This window comes from Patagioenas fasciata, chromosome 23 (genome assembly GCF_037038585.1).
Source record: "Patagioenas fasciata isolate bPatFas1 chromosome 23, bPatFas1.hap1, whole genome shotgun sequence".
NCBI classification, from domain to species: Eukaryota; Metazoa; Chordata; class Aves; order Columbiformes; family Columbidae; genus Patagioenas; species Patagioenas fasciata.
In genome coordinates, this window is record NC_092542.1 from 7,029,144 (window position 1) to 7,042,503 (window position 13,360).

At 55.8% G+C, this 13,360-nt stretch overlaps 1 protein-coding gene across 7 annotated transcripts in view; it reads left to right on the forward strand.

Annotated features, from left to right (window-relative positions):
• The window catches only part of EPHB2 (EPH receptor B2), a 140,225-nt gene that overhangs the window by 47,295 nt on the left and 79,570 nt on the right, over positions 1 to 13,360 (forward strand). For all 7 annotated transcript variants that reach the window (XM_065854887.2, XM_065854889.2, XM_065854890.2 and 4 more), the window contains exon 3: positions 58 to 742. In XM_065854887.2, coding sequence (XP_065710959.1) covers positions 58 to 742 — 685 coding nt within the window. The remainder of the gene's footprint in view (positions 1 to 57; positions 743 to 13,360) is intronic.

Below are 13,360 nucleotides of genomic sequence, written 5' to 3' on the forward strand. Positions count from 1 at the left end.
TGAGACGGGGAGCACGGGTTCGATGCAGCCCCTTGACTTTGTGTGTCCTGTCTGCAGTGGGAAGAGGTGAGCGGGTACGATGAGAACATGAACACAATTCGCACCTACCAGGTGTGCAACGTCTTTGAATCCAGCCAAAACAACTGGCTCCGGACCAAGTACATCCGGAGGCGAGGAGCGCACCGCATCCACGTGGAGATGAAATTTTCTGTCCGGGACTGCAGCAGCATCCCTAATGTCCCAGGCTCCTGTAAGGAGACTTTTAACCTTTACTATTTTGAGTCAGACTTTGACTCGGCCACCAAGACTTTTCCTAACTGGATGGAGAATCCTTGGATGAAGGTGGACACGATCGCTGCTGACGAGAGCTTCTCGCAGGTGGACCTGGGTGGACGAGTGATGAAGATTAACACTGAGGTGCGCAGTTTTGGGCCTGTCTCCAAGAATGGTTTCTACCTGGCCTTCCAGGACTATGGAGGCTGCATGTCCTTAATCGCCGTCCGTGTCTTCTACCGCAAGTGTCCCCGCGTGATCCAGAATGGGGCTGTCTTCCAAGAAACCCTCTCGGGAGCAGAGAGCACCTCGCTGGTGGCAGCCCGGGGAACATGCATCGCCAACGCGGAGGAGGTGGACGTGCCCATCAAGCTGTACTGCAACGGGGATGGCGAGTGGCTGGTGCCCATCGGCCGCTGCATGTGCCGGGCGGGCTACGAGTCGGTGGAGAACGGCACCGTCTGCAGAGGTAACCGCTCGCCGTCGGTCTCGCTCTGCGCGCTCGCCTTGCTGCCCATGGGCTGTGCCGGTGGTGCCGATCGGGATTTGCAGCTGGGATTTCCGTGAGATGGCTCCTTGGGCAGGGGTGGGAGAGCAGCACACGGGGCGGGCAGAGCAGCATGGGTGTGGACGCTGACTCCTTCCCCAGCTCCTCCATTCCTGCCCTGGGCACATCCATCCGTTGCAAAGGCTCCATGTTACCTCTGTGTCCTCAGAGTCATGGGGTCCAGCGCTGCCAGCTTGTCACTGGTACCCTCCATGCTCTGCAGGTCTTGGAGGGACACACATGTCTGTAGCCGTGGTGTCTTCAGTCACCTCCTAAAATACTAGGGCTGTTTTCACTTCAGTTTGTGCCCTGTGCCTTGTCATGAACTGAAATGCGTGTGGGGTGAGAGGAGCAGGGGTGCAGGCATCCCAAGGTGATGCTGTGGGAGGTAGCAAATTGTCTGCAGCATTTTCCTGGTGAGGGGCAAACAGCCCAGGGTGGGATGTGGTCACGGGCTGTTTGGGCCAGACTCACCTTCCCAGCCTGGACCAGGCCTGACCCTGGAGCTCTCTCAGCAGCCAGAGGTTTGCTGCCCTGTAGATGTTCTAAGCGGACTCCTGGAGCTCCATGGAGCCAGTGTGGTCCTACAGACACAGCATCTCTGTGCCACCCACCCTTAAAGCACGGTGCCTGGACCCCTCTCCGTGCTCCTCCTCCGTTGTGCCGAAGGTACGGGGGAAGGAAAGTCAACCTGGGCTTGGGGAGGGAGGGGAAGGAGCCGTGGGGTTACTGGGAGAGAAATGAGGTCCTGAGAGTTGCATGTTGAAGGAGCACCAGTGGCTCCACCATGTACAGAGCAAACCACGGGCTCTTCTCCCCACTGTCCTGGCTGAACATCAAAATCCCGTTACAGGTTTGATACCGTCGGCACGCTCCAAGCAGAGCGGGGGCTTCTCTGGGATCAATTCTAGATGTGTCAGTGGGCATCGCTGTCTCCTCTCTTCTGCTGTGGGTGGGGGTGGCTGGGGGCACCAAACAAGGATGGGGAAGGTGCTGGTGGTGAGGAGCTGGACACACCGGAGAGGGGGGTGAAGTCTGGCCGCGCTGGGTCGGGACCGCAGGTCGGACTGTCCCCTCGGAGAGGGCACCGCGTCTCCTGCTGCTGGCTGGGCTGCTCACATGTGAAGCCTCCTGATGTGCTGGGTGTGTTATTTGATACCTGTGCTCTGAGCTGCTCCTCAGTGACCCACTGAACGTCTCTGCCTACTGAGCTCGGTGTGGCCAAGTGTCCCCCAGCTGCTGCGGGGACGGGGACAGCATGGCTGTGCTGCTGCAGCGCGGGGTGGAAAGGCAGCTGGGCTGATCCCTGCCTCGAAGGGAAGACGGCTGTTTTACGACACCCAAGAGAAGCATTCGTAGCAACACCAGAAAGCCAGAATGATTCATGTCAGCTTTTCCATCTCAGCCTGTTGTTTTCTTTTTCCCGAGCAGACCCAGCCCTGTGCGGCGCTTTGCTCTGCAGCCGCGGTTTCTCGGGGGTCCCTGGTCCCACTGCCAGCCCAGCCGAGGGACGGGCGCTTTGCACATCTCAGGGTTCCTGCAGCCCGACCAGCGGGGCCGGGAGGGGAGACGGAGCGGCAGGAGCGAGGGGCCGAGCTGGAGGGAGCGATCAGGAGAGAGAGGCCACATCTCCTCTTTGTCTGCGTCACAGCAGGATTTGGGGAGGACCGGTACCTCGGCAGCTGTTTCTCCAGCCGGTGTTGATGTGTGCCCGGCCCTGCGCTCCCCACTGTCGTTAATCATGTGGTGTCCATCAGCCGCCGTCTCTGTGGGGCTGCTGGCTCCGTGGCTGCCTGCCTTCCTTTCCCCTACCCCTTTCCTTCCCTTTCCTCTTCCCTTTCCCCTTCCCTTTCCCCATCCCCTTCCCCTTCCCACACTGGGCTGGCGATCGGGGCTCGATGGGACCCCAGGGCTGTGCTGGGCTGGGACACAAGCTGCGTTCCCCCCAGCAGCCCCAGAAGAAGAGTGGGGACCAGGAGCAGAGCCAGCCGTGGGTTGGCAGGACAGCCACAGCATCCCCATCCTCCCACAGCTTCCCCAGTGAGCCCCACAGGGGACTGAGGACAGGCTGGTCACCCTGGCTCAGCCGGGCGGAGAGAAGAGTCCCCTCCATAGCTCAGCTCAATATGACCTGAGGACACCATCCTGCATCCCTGCCCCTTCCTGTCGTGTCCTGTCCCCGGTCCGTGCAGAGGCAGCGTACAAGCCGTCAGGTTTGGGAGACTCACTTGTACATGTGGCCGGCAGGTTTTCTCATGTTTCGAGGGGTGGGAGGGAATCTGGGCCTCTTTCCAGAAGCAAAACAAAAGCAAATCCAAACTGGCTTGTAGGGTGAAGTGCTCGCACACAGCTTGGTCGCCCAAACGGGATGTGGCGGGGACTGCAGGGGATGTGGCCCCGCCAAGGGCTCCTGGTGCCGAGGGGCATCCCGAGCCATGCCGGCTGCTCGGTGCAGCCGCAAGGCGCTGGAAGGAGTTGCTCACTTCTCCGTTGGGCTTTTCATCTGGCTCATACAGTGCAAGCCCGCTCACGGCAGTGCACACAAGGGATATTTATGGAGGAAGTTCATGCATCTAACAGCTTAAGCTCTTCTAAGCTTGCAGCCCCAGCACAAAAGGATTTGGGGGCAGTTAACAATTCTGTGTGGTTAAGAGATTTTCATTTCGCTGGGCCTCGCTCGCCAATCCCGCAGGGCCCTGCGCGGGGCCGGCTGCCCGCTGCTCCTCGTTCCGCTGCTCCGCTCGCTTCCCGGCTCCTTTCCGCCGCGCTGCTCCCCGCACGCGTCTCCCCCCACCGCCCCCCAGCCCCATCCTCCCCCTTCTCCGCTTCACCTTCTCCTGCTCCCCGCCTGCATCTTTTTCTCCATCTCCCTGTTCTTTGTCTGCCGCCTCCCCCGCTCCCCCGCCCGTCCCTCCCATGCAGCACACGAAGCGCGTTTCTCTCTCTGCCGCCCGTATTCATTGGCTCCCTGTGCAGCGGCGCAGGCAGAGCTTTTGTGCTGCCTGCTCGCTCCGTGTGCGCTGGCCGGTGGCTGAACGCTGCTGCACGATCTCCGCCTCGGCAGGGATGGCGAACACTGGCTGCTGGTCCTCACGGTTAAACCCTGCATCCATCTCCATCTCTGGAGGACATCTCCCCATGGGTCTGGTCACTGCAGTCACAGCAGGCAGCCTCTTGTATGCTGCGCTCGAGCGTGGACAGTCCTGGTCTTGTCACGGTCACAAGGGATGGTTTTGCCTTGCAGAAGCTTGTGGTGACACAGTCTTGTTGTGAGGGACATGTGGCATCACCCCTTGGGGTGACAGTGTTTCTGAGGAGGAGAGGAGCTGGTGATGTGCTGGGAAGAGGAAAAAACGGGTCATCTAGGTGGTCTGTGGAAGATACAGGCTGCCACCTGTCTTCTCCAGCTTGAGGTGGAGCTGGGCCAGCCCTGTGGCAGCCTGAGGGGTCAACATTGTGTCCCACCAAGATCGGGGGCAGGGAGGGAGCCTGCATTGCCTTCCTCTGCTCCTTCCCTGAGCCAGGAGGGGGGATGTGGGGTCCTGACCCAGCTCCAGCTCCCTCATCTGTCCTGGTGCTGGTCCCATCCAGCCTACCGACACCACAACCTGGTTCCACTGCCAGCCCAGCTCGGTACTCCCAGGTCAGCTCCAGCACTGACCCAGCCCAAGTCCAGCTCTAAAGGGCCTCTGGAGTTGTTGCTGTGCTGGGCTGCACCTGGGGTATAGGGACCTTAGGTACATACAGTCTGGGACTGTACAGGGCTGGCTGGGGGGTCTGGGTATGGCCGTGACCTTGCAGAAGTGGGTCCTACATGTGGGCTCCATGATGGGCTTTTCTACACGTACTTACATGTTATTTTGATGTCGAACACAGCAGATCTGCCATCACCCCACCGTGTGCCGGGGACGCGGTGCGGAGCCCGCGATGTGCACGTACACCGTGTCGAGGACCCGGAGCTGCTCATGCGTCACCGAGGCGCGGGACGTGGTGGGGCTCTGTCCCTGCCCTGCCGAGTTTGGGTTTCAGAGCTTGTACTGAGGGCCTGGAGGGGCGTGCAGCTTTCTGATGTGCTGGGGAAGGGCATGTCAGAGCCGTCTTACAGCCACGTCCCGTAAGTACGTGATGTTTTGAAGATAAGAGTCTATTTCTGGCTCCTTGCCTGTTTCAGGCCTGGCCCTCAACCGATAGTGCTGGACTCAGCCAGTAAATTGTAAGGCCCTAGAGGTAATTAAGTTCTTGCAGGAAGCATTCCTGATGGAGCGGGAGCAGATACAGCCAGTCGTGGTGTAAATGTTTCCAGAGATGGGGAGTTGCCCCTTCAACGCTTCCAGTGGTCGCTCCTGCCTTCTCACCCCTGGCTGTGACTTGGCGCGTGGACCTCGGTGAGCTTTGTCCATCACTTCTGTCTTCTCCGTGTCCGTTTCAGAGCAATCCTCAGCCTCACTCCTCTGGTGAGGTTTTTGGCCAGTTTCTTGGCTCTTCCCGGCCCTTGGCACCACTTGAACCTTTCTGCTGGCAGAGCAGAGCCACCGGCCCATGTACAGTGACCAGCCGGGGGTGACGCTGACATTTCCCTCTTCCCACACCCCCGCTTTGCTTTAACCATTTTGACACTGGTGCTTCACTAGGTGCTTTTGCAGGACCCTGGTCCTTCCCAGTGGGACTGGGAGCAGACCCTGTGGCTCTTGTCCCCAGAGGTGGGATTTGACACGCGTTTGTACTCAAACGCACATTCCTTGCTTGTGCCCAGCTCGGGAGGCACCCGGATTGCTGTGTGTCGGGAACCCGTCATCTCCAGCATTTACCGCACTACAACTTCCATGTCATCAGCTGACTTGATTTGGAACGCTTTGGGCTTTCTCCTGGGTCATTGATAAAAATGTTAAATAGCCCAGAGGCATGAACCAAATTTGTTGGCTCTAGTAGAAACAGACCTGCTCTCTGCATATCCCCGCTTAGATCTCCGACCAGAGCAGCATCGGCTCGCCAAGTTTTAATGCATTGAGTATGTCCCACGGTGTCTGTCGACCCTCTAATTCCTGAATCAAAATATCATGTGTTACCGAGGGAAACGCTCCGCACAAGTTTGGGTGCCTTGCATTAGCGCGGTTACCTCTCCCAGCCAATCTTGTAATTGCATCAAAAACCATACGAGGCAAATTTGCCTTAAGCTGTTTTCCATAAATGTGTGTAGGTTGGCACTACTATTACAACCTTCCTTTAATCCTTGGCTGACTGAGTGCTGTAGCTGGCACATCCTTATTTGACCGGTCCTGACGTTGCAGTGGCAGTCCTAAAATAGCCAGGGCTGCCTCATTTAACAAATAGCTCTTTCCTACGTCTCTGAAACATCCTACTACTCCACAGCGTGTGGAAAGTGAACGTTAACCGTCCACTGGCTCACCAGCCTTCTCTTCAAAAACTCCTAGGTAAATGCTATCCTGACATACTGATTTAATGATGTTTAACTTTAGGAACTGCTATTTAACATCTTGAGTTACTGCTGGAATGGAAAGTATTTCACCATCATCCTATAAGATGATTACATCACCTGGCTCCTGCCCAAGTACAAAACAGGAATTTGTCTGCCTTTTCTACAGGGTTGTTGACAATTTGAATGCTCCCAGCCGGCCGTGGCTCCATGTCATTGTGGATGCTGCTCTTTGGGCTTCTCCCTCTCCTCCCTCTCCATCTGGGAAGCAAGAATACAGCGTCTTTCTTTCCATTGCTTTAATTCTTCTCCGTCCTGCTTCGCGCTGACCCCTCCACGGTGTGAATCCAATTAGGGCTGTGGTGGGGATTGCAGCTGCTCGGCATTAACCGCTCCGAGCCTGCCTGGTGCACTCTGGAGCCAGAGGAGATGCCGGTTTGTCCTCTGCACATTGCTGGGTAGGGTCTGGGCTTCTGGAGGCTGGAGCAGGACCAGGGGGAGCCCTGCAGAGCAAGGGTTTGTCCAACGGTCTGAAGGTTGAAGAGATGCTGACCTCACCAGGAGGGTCTCGGGTGGTCCAGGAACAGGGCAAGACATCTGCTGCTGATGGAGGGAGATGGACAACGCACCTCAGAATAGAATCATAGAATCGAAGAATCATTTCAGTTGGAAACGCCCCTCAAGCTCATCAAGTCCAACCATAACCCACCCCTGGCACTGCCCCATGTCCTGAGAACCTCATGTCCGTCTGTCCAGCCCTCCAGGGATGGTGACTCCAGCACTGCCCTGGGCAGCCTGTTCCAATGCCCCACAGCCCTTTGGGGAAGAAATTGTTCCCCAGATCCAACCTCAACCTCCCCTGGGCAACTTGAGGCCGTTTCCTCTGCTCCTGGCGCTTGTTCCTGGGGAGCAGAGCCCGACCCCCCTGGCTCCAAGCTCCTTTCAGGCAGTTCAGAGATCAGAAGGTCTCCCCTCAGCTCCTGTTCTCCAGCTGAACCCCCAGGTCCCTCAGCCGCTCCCATCACACTTGTGCTCCAGCCCCAGGCTCCTCCTCAGCACTCCCTCTGGTATTTCAATGTCCTTCTTACGATGGAAATGCTGTTTTGGAGTGTCTGGACCATTGTGGCCAAAAGGCAGGCGAAGGAAATGAGAACTGCTTCCTCATTTAGCTGTCAAGGCAAGGGATGGGCTGCGACCTTCCACAAAAGTGTTTTCTCTATAGAGAAAGGGAGGAGATGCGGTTTTGCAGAACATGAGTGTGGGTTTTGGACAGGAGTGTTGAGCACTCCCAGCGCTGTTGTGAGGTGCAGGACAGACCCCAGCAGGCTGCAGCCCGCTGGGTGGGAACAGCATATGCTGATCTATTAGTATGGGCAGGTCGTGAGTCACTGGGGTTGTAGCAAGGGCTGGAGAGCTCAGGTCCAGCAAAGCGCACGGGGAGTTCCCTGGTGGAAATGATGCCAACCCGGGGTTCCTCGGGGAGACCCGGTGGAGATTTGCTATGGCAAAGCCCTTTCTTCTCTCTGCTCAAGATGTGACCCCGCAGAGGGGAGGGCTCTGCTCCCCTCCCGCTTTGGGACAGGCTGCTCCCCACCCTCACCCCCCGCGTGTCGTTGTGCCGGGACCAGCGAGAGGACGCGAGGAGGAGGGTGCTCGCGGGACCACAGGGTCACATTGCAGAAGGTCCCTCGTGCCCGGGGGGCAGGGACGGGACCCCCGTTCTAACACAGGCGCTTGCATGGAGCCGACGTCTGTAGCGATAAGAAAATCTCCCCCTGACTTCTTTTACAGATGAAACATCATTTTGGATCAAACACCACATTCCTGGTCTTGCTACACCCATGTGAGGGGGAATAGCGGCTCTGGCAGCGTTTACTCCTTTATTCTGCTTCTCCTCTCTCCTTCATAGGCCTCCCCCTTTTTTTTGGAGAAAAGTGGTAAACATTAATAGGAACTGGAATGAATAGCTGGGATCCAGGCCCGGGCTGCCAGGGTTTAACTCATTATTGCCATAAAACGCAGGGAATGTGTTTCTTACCATTAGTTTTCCCTTTGCATCAGGTGCTTGGAGATCTGGGGGGCAATGAGGGTTTTTCTGTGCTGAGTGCTGAGTCTTTATGGGGCAAGAGGAGAATGTTCTTCATCCTACGTAACCTGGGGAAAATGGGGGAAAAATCCGCTTTTTGAACGTTTAATTTTGGGAAATACCCCCAGACGTTCTCTCTGCGGAGAGAGACACCCATGTGAAGTTTGTCTGATATCAGATGATCCCTGTGTAAGAGCACAGTTGTTTTATTTTAGCAATACAAGGTAAAAAATCTTACAGAAAATTTGATCTAGAAGCCATGATTAGCTTAATTAGCTCCAGGGAAACTCTTTATTGTTCCCCATATGCCTTAGAAGCACAGTATATCACTGGAAAGTATACATAAAAGTCCCCATAAAGGTTAGGAAATGGAATCAAAGTATTTCGTAGCTCACACGATGGCTGTGTTTGCGTAGACCAGACTTCGAACAGTGTTAAATTAGGTTTGGCCAAGCAAAATACACAACATTTTCAGGTCCTGAAGGAGACCGTGAGTTGTGTAACACCCACTGGCGATGCCTGGTCCTGGTGTGGGCAGGCGGTGCAGCTCGAGCTCCGTAAGGGAGCAGCGGGATGGGGGTGTCGAGGGTTAAGATTGCGGGGTGACAATCAAACCCTGGCAGATGTGTTGTCAACCTCCTCTCCCCCCCCACTTCCCCCTTTTGCCCCTCCCTCTCCCCCCTTCCCACTCAGCACAGGCGATCGGGAGGGAAAGAAGGACAGAGAGAAGAGAGTTGGAAAAGTTAAAGATGTTTTGCTGATGCTACTGATAAGAATAGAGAAAATAATACAAAATATACAAAACCAATCTTGAAAGTCTCAGCAACTGCAGAGCCAGCACCCAAAGTCCTGGACTGGACTCTGCAGCCAACCGGAGCTGGGTTCAGTCTCTCACTGGCCTCAGTTCGCAGGGACGACCAGCAAGGTCCTCTCCTAATGTTGGCCATAAGCAGAAGGGAAGGGAAAAGGGAAAAAAGGAAAGAGATCCTCGTGATCTCCCACTTTTATATGAAGTATTCACGTGAACGGAATGTTATTCACCGTTGGTCAGTCTCTTGGTCACCAGTTTCTCGTTGCCCCTCTCGCGAGATGTCCATCTGTGCTTATCAATAAGTTTCCATTCCCTTGCTGGGTTTAACCAAAACATGTGTTGGGTTCTCCAGGAAAATGCAGCTGACATGAAGGCTTTAGCTGACAGGCAAATTCACTAAAAGAGAAACTTGTTTTTAACAAAACCAGGACAGGGGTATGCGGAGCAACAGCAGGCGCGGTGCGGTGGGACCCCCCTCCTGAGACCAGGACACCCCTTTGTCACCTTCGTTTCTTGGCACTTGGGGAACTGGTGTCCAAGAAAAGCAGATGAAAAAGCCCCAAAATATTAATACTTATTAAAAGGAGCAGAGATGTGAAATAAGGGGCACGGCACAGCCCATGGGACGTGGCCGACAGCTGGTTTGGGGCCACACTGGAAATGAATTTACAAGCAGAAAAGGCTCTGAAGCAGCACCCTTGGCTTCCTCCCTGCCGGTGAGCTGGGTCTGCCTCGGAGTGAGCGGCAGCCCCATATCCATCTGGCTCGGATGCCTTTGTCCAGCATCTGTCCAAGAAGTGGAGAAACTGGTTGTAGTTAGAAGCCAGTAATGTGCAGAATGGCAGATCCTGCAGGCTGGAAGGTGGGGAACAAGGTACAGCATGAGCAAGAAGCTGTAAGTCACTGCATCAGGGAAAGCGCCCTGTTAAAGGGGGACAGAAGAAAGTCCCACTGAGATCAGGAGCTACCAACTCAGTGCATTGCTCCTCATGCATCCCAAAGGGGACACCCGTGTGAATGTGTTCTGCAGGTAGGTGACTCCTGTGAGCCCTTTGTGGGTCTCTGAACCAAGGCATTCAAGGACAGAGAAGTCTTCGCTTCAGCAGGTTGAAATGGCACCTGCCAGGGTGCTGGCGTCTTCCTGGAGCCCTCAGAGGTGGGCTGGGGACACTGGCTTTGCTCCTTGTGCCAGAAACTAGGGGAAAGGGACCTGGGGATCCTGGGGACAGCAGGGTGACCATGAGCCAGCACTGGGCCCTTGTGGCCAGGAAGCCAATGGTACCTGGGGTGGGTTAGAAGGGGGTGGTCAGTAGGTCAGAGAGGTTCTCCTGCCCCTCTGCTCTGCCCTGGGGAGACCACACCTGGAATATTGTGTCCAGTTGTGGCCCCTCAGCTCCAGAAGGACAGGGAACTGCTGCAGAGAGTCCAGCGCAGCCACCAAGATGCTGAAGGGAGTGGAGCATCTCCCGTGTGAGGAAAGGCTGAGGGAGCTGGGGCTCTGGAGCTGGAGAAGAGGAGACTGAGGGGGGACTCATTCCTGGGGATCAATATGGAAAGGGGCAGTGTCAGGAGGATGGAGCCAGGCTCTTCTGGGTGACAACCAGTGACAGGACAAGGGGCAATGGGCGCAAACTGGAACACAGGAGGTTCCACTTAAATGTGAGAAGAAACTTGTTCCTGGTGAGGGTGTCAGAGCCTGGCCCAGGCTGCCCAGGGAGGTTGTGGAGTCTCCTTCTCTGCAGACATTCAAACCCGCCTGGACCCCTTCCTGTGGAACCTCAGCTGGGTGTTCCTGCTCCATGGGGGATTGCACTGGATGAGCTTTCCAGGGCCCTTCAACCTCTGACACTCTGGGATTCTGTGAAACCTTTGCAAAAAACCCATGTCCTCTTGGTGCTTGAGAGCACGACGCTGCACTCAAGCCCACCCAAGCCCATGGGCTGTCCGACCCCTCCGCGGCCCCACTGAGTTGCTGCTGGAGGTCATGGCCGTGCCTGGACCATGAGGGGACGGTCCCACTGCAGGTCCACAGGTTTGGTGGCCATGGCTTGGAATAATTATGAGTAATGGAGCAAATTCAAATGCACTTCGAGGGAATAATATCTGGTCCTTCAGTGTCTGAGCACTGACAGTTTTCAAGGATGACAAGCTCCTACTTGCAGAGTGTTTTTGCACATTCAAACTATTGTTCCGTTCGGAGCTCCTGGACACCCTGTGCTCAAGAAGACAATTTTTAAGTCTGAAACCCAAACTAGCGATTTCCTTTCAGAACATGATGATCCCAGGAGTACCACGGTTGTTACACCCGCAGCTGTGACAGGAGCAGAGTGAACAATAAACGGGCACGTGGTAAAGCTTTATTCATCTCAAAGTATCAAAATGCCCAAACCCTCAAGTTTAGTAAGAATGAAAGTGCAGGCTGAAGTGGAGCCCATAAAGCAGAGCAGCACGGATGCTTTGCTCCAAATGGCATTTCTGCCAGCCTGGATGGCTTTTGAAAAGATCGTTGCAACTTCTTAAGCAGCTGTAGGAGCAGATAATATTTGTCGAACAGCGAACAGCACACTCCATTAAATGTACAATATCGGCTCTCTAGGAGGCTTTTGGAGACACGGGAAGGGTCTGTGCAGCGTCGGGGACACGTTTGCTCGCAGATGTCAGCGGGTGGTTTCCATCTCACCGGTCCATCCTCCTCCTCCCCTCGGAAGGGCTGTGCTGGGGCGGTGTCCACGTCCTCCTGCCCGTGCAGGGACCAGAGGTGCCCCCGTGCTGGGGACAGGCAGGATGCGGGACATCGCTGGACATCTCACCCTTCACCAGGGATTTGGTGAGAGGAAATAATTCTGAGCCTTTTGGTGTATCTGCACAGCCTGAGCTAATAAAATAGAGTAAAAGCGGGGAAAACAGGATTAGGAGAAGCATTCAGGGAATGACTCACACCCAGGAAGCGTCTCCTTCACCTCTCCCTGCTGTGCACCCCAGCGATGGATTAAACATTGCCCTAATCCGCCGTTGAGCTGCTCCCTGCAGCCCACGGCGCTCCCTGGTGCGCGGGACGGCCAGCGGGGCCAGCGGGGCCCGCGCTGCGGGTCTCAGCCGCCCTCGCAAGCACAGTGGTTATGTCGTTACCATCACCTGCATCCGCTCAGACATTGATCCAAGCAGTAATGCTGGTGTTTCACTCTCAATTTACACCCTGGGAGTGGACCTGTGGCACCGACTGAACAATAGGAGATGGGGTAGGCGTTGTAGGAACAATAATCTCCAGGCTTTCTCAAGCTCAGCCTTCCAGCTGCAGCACATCCTAGCCTTAGGACCCGCAGAGGGCTGTGGTACTGGAGGCTGCGGTATGCGTTGGTTCACCCGGTTACTGCCGACACTACTTGTTCTGCTTTCTAAAGAGGATTAGGAGGCCAGGAGAGGGACTTTGTCGTGCCCACCGCTTCCTCGCGTTGCCACCACGAGTGTGGTTCATTTGCAAACAGAGCGACAAATCTAAGTGTGTGTATCATCAGGATACCCTATAATTAGAACTGGTCTCTTTTTTTTTGCTTCTGGAAAGGTTTTTGCTGTCTGGCTCAGATGGAAGCAATCCCAGTTTGTTTTTGTTGCTCTTGAATTAGAGCACGGCTGCTCTTTCCAGGATTTCCCAGGCAAAAATATGCGCATGGGGACCTGCCCGACGTGCACGGGGGTTCCTCTAGGACGTGTTGAGCCCAGTGCACGTGCACTTCACGCGCAGCCAGTGCACGCTCAACATCTCTAATGGCTCTGGGTGTGTGTGGCGCTCTGCAGCTCCGCAGGGCGCGCGGCGCGGGTTGCCCGTGTGCGAGGGGCGGCGTCCTGGGGCGCCCAGCTGCACGGCAGATACTGAGCCGAGTGTGGGAAGAGGGGCTTTGTGTGGGAAAGCAGTAAAAGCAAATGTGCAAAGCTGAGCAGAGACTTCAGACTGGACACAAGTGCAGTTTTGGTGCTCAGTCCTGCCTAAAGCAGAGAGGGGTGAGCACAGGACGTTTGTCTGTCCTCCCGGCGGAGCAGGTTGCCTGACACCAGGGCTGCCTCGGCTGCTGACGTGGGAAGGAAGGGCTCAGAAAGACTTTGGTGAGAAACAGGAGGTTCCCAAGCTGGGGCTGGGGTGGCAGCGCCATTGTTGCGCTAGCCTGACCATGGTGCATCTGTTTTGGGGGGACCCTCTCCCCCCCGCCCACC